Source organism: Centruroides sculpturatus, unplaced genomic scaffold (assembly GCF_000671375.1).
Source record: "Centruroides sculpturatus isolate CEXI.00-Female unplaced genomic scaffold, Cexi_2.0 scaffold103, whole genome shotgun sequence".
NCBI classification, from domain to species: Eukaryota; Metazoa; Arthropoda; class Arachnida; order Scorpiones; family Buthidae; genus Centruroides; species Centruroides sculpturatus.
Window position 1 is genome coordinate 497,057 of NW_019384303.1, and position 8,173 is coordinate 505,229.

Sequence of the window (8,173 nt, forward strand, 5' to 3'; positions counted from 1 at the left end):
CAGCGGCGGCCTTATCCATTGCGAGGCTCTGGGCGGCAGATCTTTGCGAGGCCCTTGTCCTTTGTGCAAAGTATGTGAATTGAAATAGTAGGCACTTATTAATATTAATATATACTGTACTATAAATTAAATTTATTTTATTGTTATAACTAATAGCCAAGGATAAAATAAAAAGTTTTAAATATCAACTTTTTTCTACTTGGTTGTTGCGCGAGGGCCCTCCAAAAGCGAGGCCCAGGTCGATTGCCCTGCTCGCCACCCCCTAAGGCCGCCACTGCCTATCCACATAGCTCAACAAACTATAAAAAAAATCAAGGATTTGTGGTTCATATTGTTGGACCATCCAGTCTATTCACTGGACCGTAAACCTTGGATTATTGCTTTTCCAACATTGAAGAAATATAAAAAGAATACCAAATTGAACAATATGATAAAAAAAAAAACAAAAAATCTTTTTTAATCTATCATTTAATTTTAAAAAACAAATGTTTTCAGTTAATTTAACTAGCCATCTTCACATGTGAACTACATTTACACTATGAGAAGTGTAGTTTAATTAACTATGCTTGTCATGGTGTTAAGTAATTTAACTAGCAAACCTGGAGATTGCTAGTTAAATTAGCTTAAAACATTTGTTTTTTAAAATTAAATGCTGACTGAAAAGGTTTTTTTTTTTTTTGTTTTTTCTGATTGAAGAAATACTTATTGAATACCTGAAGGAAACAAGATTTGAATATGATTAGCAATTAATTGGTATCTCAGAGGTCTAGTTTTCAGACCAAGCTAAGTTCTTTTCGAGAAAAAACTGAAAGAATGTCATAACAAGTTTGAGTTGAGGGTTATCAAAATGAAAGTTGAGAACTAATTATATGAATAAAACTGATTCACTTTATCAACTTTGTCTATTATTCTATTATTAGGAAAAGTTACAAATTTTTCAGCTTCCTTTCATGTATTCACTGTTTCAAATTATTGATATAGTACATTTATACAATAGATTCTCAAATTACATATGGGCTGAATTCTAAATTACAAGTATTTAAAATTTTGCCTAATATGAGCAAAATTTTGCCATTTGAACTAATAGTAAATGCCATCATTACATTCTACACTTTTAAATTTAATCCTACAAACATTCTATAAATGCAAATCATAGAATACACCATAAATGGTTTCAATACATAACATAATATGGATAGAATAAAACAATTTATACACAAATTTATTATGTGCATATAAAAATGCATAAAATATTAAAAAGCACCATTTATGTTTACTATAAATGGAAATAGAAAAAAGATTTTATATTACTTGTGTTGGAATAAATTTTATTGATATTTTTACATTTTTGAAACAGACTTATACAAGTTATGCAATTTGGTAAGAGGTAGCCTAGGATAGCTAAGTGGGGAGAAGTTAGCAATTAAAAGAGAGAAGAGTAGGAGAATTGTCCACATCCAGCTCATTTTGTAGACAAGATGATTTAGAAGAAACTTTTAAATCATCAATAGTCTCATATTTGAGTTTACAAAATTCATAAGTAAAAATTCAAAATATTCAATTTTATTACAATTTCATAAAAACACATTTATTTGAGATGACTGATTTTAAAACCGACTGCATTATTTTTGTTTACTAGAAATATATAATTTGAGATTCAGTTTTAATTCTATTTATTTCAAACAGGATTAAAACATTCTTATTTGTTGATAGGAAAATGAATTACAGTAGAACCTCCATTATCCGGACCTCCATTATCCGGATTTTCGATTATCCGGATTGTTCAAAATAAACAAAAATTTTACGAATTTGCTGATTTGCACTTGGTGAATTACGACACTGTTTATGTACGTGATGGAATGCATAACTTTTTTTGTTTCAACAACGTATCACCCAGCACAGTGGTCGTAAACTCTTAAATATATTTTACGTAGTAATAAAGATATAACTTGACATACGTATTTATATATATTATATATTCAAATTACATCATTTCTATGACCAAGGGCGGCGTAAGGCATGAACGACGTGGGCCACAGCCTATGCCTCGCGGTCTGAAGGGCCTCGCGCCTCGAAGGTCTATGCATTACTTAAAAGCCGCGAACGCGACGAAAAAATTTTACTCGTCATAAAACGATAAATAGTTTGTCAAATTTTTATTCATAAAAATGCAGTTTCAACTGCTTTTTATTTTATAAAATCCNACCTGAGCACAGTGTAAAGCAATTTCCAGATTACATTGAGATATATTAACTATATATATACCATGCCAGGGTAAAGTGGTAGCCAGCTGAGTACCGTAGTGGGAGTTACAAGCTGTCATCCCCAGTCAGTGCAATGAGTAAGCAGTACAGTTATATCTAAATTAATAGTTCTGAAAACAAAGATCACACTGAGGTCCAGATAGTGTGACTGGCAATGCATCCACAAGGCAAACTGGAGTTGCAGGATCAAGTCCCATTTTGAGCCAATTCTTTTCTTTTCTTTAACCCTCTAAATTAATTAGTAAATATTAATTTAGTGAAAATTACTAAATTTATCAAGAGATAATGCCTAATGCCTACTTCTAGGTCAAATTACATGACATTTAATTATAATTAGTAGCATTAATATAATCCAATGTAATCTGGCAATCATTTGGTTTTAATATAAAAATCATATATTTATAGTGATGTTTATATTTTGCAAAAGACTGACTATTTGTAATTATAGAATGTTCAAAATCTTACATGATTATCAATAAAGCAAATATATAATAATTTTAAAAATAACTTATTTAAATAAATCTGAATTTATAGATAATACATATAAATAATTCAAGAGAATACTGTATATTGAAATATCTACCTCCCATATCAAAACCAATCACTGGTTTTTTTTCTTCATCATAAGTCGTCCTTGCATAGCCTACAACCCCACCTGCTGGGCCTGATAAAATGGCTCGAGATCCACAAAATCTTATTAAATAATAATCAATTTTAATCAGCTGTAATTTTTTATGCAAATACCATGGATAATAAATCTACTGCTTACTTATTCATTGGTGTAAGGCCACCGTCAGATTGCATAAATAAAACATTAACACCCTTCAAAAATATAATAATTAAACGTTGTGCTGAAATAGAGAAAGGCGTTTGTTTATTTTAAATAAATAATAATTTATATGTTAGATTAAATTAAATTATTATCTAATTAATTTCAATCTAGTGAGTTTAATAAATATACAAACTTAATGAATTTAGGATTCAGAAAATTCTAACATTCAAACATAACTTCATTTTAACATGTGGTATATTAAAGACAGACAATTGTTGGACTATATCAGGCTATATATGTAATATAACCCACTATAATCTAGCAATTGTTTGGCTTTAATACAAAACTATCAGGTTTAAGATGTTTATATTTATTAACATATTATACAAATAGATAATGGCTTACTTGTGGTGCTTGTATCGTCACACCAGCAACAGTGGATTCAAATACATGTTCATAATGTCCATCATATCGACTGACATCTGTTGAAGTTCCTGTAATCAAACAAACTTATTAATTTATAAAGTTACTCAATATATATAAAACTTAATAATCTGCAAAGTTTTAAATGATAGAAATTAATGAATCATAAACATAAAAATTTATTGAAGAAAATGCTTGTTCAATTGCTAACTCCTGAATCCACAAAGGCTTAGAAGAAGAAAAAAAGGAAGAAATTTCTTTAATATAAAAATTTTATTATTATATACATTTTTAANAAACTTTGACATGCTGCTATTTCTTTTGTAAGAAATTTGTGAAGTTTAACGCTATACCACATAAGTTAAAATTCAGAAATATGATGAAATTACCCATATACTGGTATAACCACTCAAAATAACAACCATATCTGATCAGTTTGATCAAAGTATGAAAAACATGACTTAACATTAAGAGTTAATGCATAACTATATCATTATTCTTAAAAGATACAAAAAAATTGTTTACTACCAGTCATAAATTATGATTAGTAGTAAACAATCTTTATGTTTTTACTCACAGATTACAAACCATGAGGGTAAAAAAAAAAAAACATGTTATTTATTAATTTCCAATCATCTATAACAATTTTATAAATGCATAAAATTCATTACTTAATATATTTTGTAATATCATCAAAATATTTCATGAAGCCAATTACAAACAGAAACAAAATTTAATATTGTATATCAAAACATATATTCATATACCTCATCAGTCAATTCCTTAAAAGCTTTTATGGTTCTTTCTTTATCTAATGGCTGATCTTCTGTTTTACCAAAAATTTTGGGAAAATATTCTGGTAATAGTCTTCCTAGACATAAATTTCCATCAGTTACAGTAAGAGGACCACCTATTAAAACCATTAAATAGCACTTAAAAATTAGGACATAAAGTAAAAGTTTTTAAACATAACATAAAGAAATACCTTTTCTATAACATACAGGTCCAGGATGAGCACCTGCAGATTCTGGTCCGACAACAAACATTCCTGATCTAAAAAACAACATTGAACCACCTCCTGCTGCAACTGTATTTATATCCAACTGTTAAATTATTCAAATATTTTTTAGATATTTATATATCATTTTTCAAAATTAAAAACAATTCTATTGAATTATACATTAACTGTATCAATAATTCAAATTATATTTATTGTAAAAACTATACAACAGCATTAGCAGAGAAAACGCTTGATAAAAACATACATATTAACTGGGACCAACTGATTATTATTATATCACGCTGAGGTAACTTCCTGATAAGAACAACACATTACTGTACCTACATGTACCGATAGATGTCGATTGGTTTTTGTCAAAAATTAGACAATGTTACACTGCTCTTAACTGCATGCATTACTGGAGAGTCACCATAGTTTTATTGGGTTCATTGCCTTATTTTCTGATACATCAATAGTGTTGTCAGTCACAGTTACTGTTGCTTCTGACCTGAAAGTTTTGTGTCAAAATTACTATACTATTGCTCATCCTCTCAACTTTTAATAGTACTTTACTGATTTTATATTGAATATGTTTTGTATATAATGTATCTATGTCATTTTCATAATTTATATTTTATTTGCTTAATTTCTAATTAAAATATTGCATTCCTTTTGCAAGAACTTTCAGAAAAAGTTATTAGTTACTAAACTACAAGGTAAAAATTTTTTACTATAGCTGATTGGTTTAGGAGGTAAAATATCAGACTGTCATGCAAAACAATATCTCAAAAGAATTTTTTTTAATCCCTATTTTTATTTAGTTCTAGAAATCTCATTCTCTTTCCAATGAGTATGTGAAGTAATTGTTGTATGGTACTAATCATGTCATTCCTTCTCTCATGCAGATGGCTGAAATTCAGTGAAATCTATATACATTTGATTCCGAACACACTCATAAGAAACAAAAGAGAATATAAGGACATCTTTATTTCATATTTTTCAAATATTTTATTAAACAGAATATTTAATCATTGAATAGTAATTTCTGCAAATTAAAGATAACATGCAAAAAAATATAAATTATAATATACTCAATACAAATGGTGCACAATAAATACTAACCTTAATTTTTACATCTCCCTTTTCAGTAATATATGCTTCACAGTCTGGTTCTACTAAAATAGTGCTAATATAAACAAAAGAAAAATAGGGACATGCATAGGGTTAAATACTACTACAAACTTTACTAGTCAATTAAAAAACATCTACAGAAATAAACAATAAAAATAAATAATTTTTACTATTCATGCTGTTTTTATAATTAATGATACTTATATTTACCAATTTGCTTCTATGATAATACATGGACCTTTAATGCAATGACCATAAAAAAGATTCTGGAGGAGATAAACTGGAGTATCATGATATCCATCTTCAAAATAGCATTTTGTTATCTACATTTTAAAAATATAAAAATATCTAGTAAGTATAATATTAAAAAAATATTAAATTTTTAATTTTTAATCATCATTTACCATTTCTATCTTAGCTTGTTCTGTACTCTGTGGGATACTTTTAGCTATATCAATGTGTGTTTGACCGATGCCACGAACTCTTATATCATCGACAATAATTGGACGATCAGGGATGATAAAACCAAATTCTCTCTTGTAACTGTAAGAAAAAATATAGAAATATGAAAAGTAATTATTTCAATCAAATTTTTAATAATTATACTCATTGAAAAAAGTTACACTTCCAGATAGAAAATTCTGTNTTATATGTTGTTTTGAATTCATAATCTTCCAAGAAAAACTGGACCTAAAAAAAATCATAAAATTTTAGTAAGTTTCTACGCACATGATATATTGGAGTCACATATGGGTTCTCAAGTGGATATTGTACAGCAACTCTAATCTATCAAGAGTTCAGAATTATTGATTTAGATATAACCATACTGATTACTCATGGCCCTAGCTGAGGACAATTTAGCACCCACAGTCTGTAACTCCCACTATGGCACTTAGCTGGCTATAGCTTTACCTGAGCACAGTGTAAAGCAATTTCCAGATTACATTGAGATATATTAACTATATATATACCATGCCAGGGTAAAGTGGTAGCCAGCTGAGTACCGTAGTGGGAGTTACAAGCTGTCATCCCCAGTCAGTGCAATGAGTAAGCAGTACAGTTATATCTAAATTAATAGTTCTGAAAACAAAGATCACACTGAGGTCCAGATAGTGTGACTGGCAATGCATCCACAAGGCAAACTGGAGTTGCAGGATCAAGTCCCATTTTGAGCCAATTCTTTTCTTTTCTTTAACCCTCTAAATTAATTAGTAAATATTAATTTAGTGAAAATTACTAAATTTATCAAGAGATAATGCCTAATGCCTACTTCTAGGTCAAATTACATGACATTTAATTATAATTAGTAGCATTAATATAATCCAATGTAATCTGGCAATCATTTGGTTTTAATATAAAAATCATATATTTATAGTGATGTTTATATTTTGCAAAAGACTGACTATTTGTAATTATAGAATGTTCAAAATCTTACATGATTATCAATAAAGCAAATATATAATAATTTTAAAAATAACTTATTTAAATAAATCTGAATTTATAGATAATACATATAAATAATTCAAGAGAATACTGTATATTGAAATATCTACCTCCCATATCAAAACCAATCACTGGTTTTTTTTCTTCATCATAAGTCGTCCTTGCATAGCCTACAACCCCACCTGCTGGGCCTGATAAAATGGCTCGAGATCCACAAAATCTTATTAAATAATAATCAATTTTAATCAGCTGTAATTTTTTATGCAAATACCATGGATAATAAATCTACTGCTTACTTATTCATTGGTGTAAGGCCACCGTCAGATTGCATAAATAAAACATTAACACCCTTCAAAAATATAATAAAAGTATTTATATTAAACAATAATTCATATTTAATTTTATATTAAAATTACTTACATTTAAATTATTTTTAAATCCACTAGAGAAGCTTTGTACATATTTCTTAATACAAGGTGTAAGATAAGCATCTGCACAAGCTAAAAGAAGTTACATATAATTTAATAAATCAGCCAGTTTTTGTAGTATTGAATATAAAGAATCAATTAAAAAATACAAATTATTGAAAATAAAGTAAATTATTTATTTGTGTATAATTATAGAAAGGAATATCATTATAATATAAAAATGAGATTATTTTTAAATATTAATATGAAAATAAAAGATTTTTCTTTGCTAAGATAAACAAAGACAATCAAAACACTAAAGTAAAAGAGAATATTACTTTTACATAAATTTTTTAATATATATGCTATGTATATAACTGAAAATATGTACTCAAATTTTAAGATANCCATTCTAGTTTAGATACATCAATATCAAGAGAAGAAGATATTTTTTCATTTGTTTCCTAAAAATAAAATAATAAAAATCATTGAATTATCGAATTGAAAGATTATATTATTTCTCCATCAAAGAAAAAATTAATTTACTTTAAAATAATTAAAATATTACATATTTAATAAAAAATAAATAAATATTTAGCTTTCATTTTAAAAAATCACGTGTTTATTTGATCTGAGAAAATTATGGGTTCTATAGCAAATAAAAAGTTTTATCTAGCACATGTATATATGACCATAATAGAGTTTACCAACTTAAATGGAATTGGAGAATGAT

At 27.5% G+C, this 8,173-nt stretch overlaps 1 protein-coding gene and 1 long non-coding RNA gene across 2 annotated transcripts in view; both read right to left on the reverse strand.

Moving 5' to 3' along the window:
- LOC111617967 (5-oxoprolinase-like) overlaps positions 1–4,560 on the reverse strand; it is a 43,243-nt gene extending 38,683 nt beyond the window's left edge. The window contains exons 1-2 of the mRNA XM_023359375.1: positions 4,445–4,560; positions 4,227–4,369 (exon numbers count right to left, since the gene is read on the reverse strand). Of these exons, the coding sequence (XP_023215143.1) occupies positions 4,227–4,369; positions 4,445–4,526 (225 nt within the window). The 5' untranslated portion in view covers positions 4,527–4,560. The remainder of the gene's footprint in view (positions 1–4,226; positions 4,370–4,444) is intronic.
- A 426-nt stretch (positions 4,561–4,986) lies between these two features.
- Positions 4,987–6,133, reverse strand: LOC111617981. Its single transcript, XR_002755506.1, has 3 exons — positions 5,995–6,133; positions 5,801–5,913; positions 4,987–5,645 (listed from the first exon to the last, which is right to left on the reverse strand). It is a non-coding gene; the product is annotated as an uncharacterized LOC111617981 (long non-coding RNA).
- Positions 6,134–8,173: the final 2,040 nt, after the last annotated feature.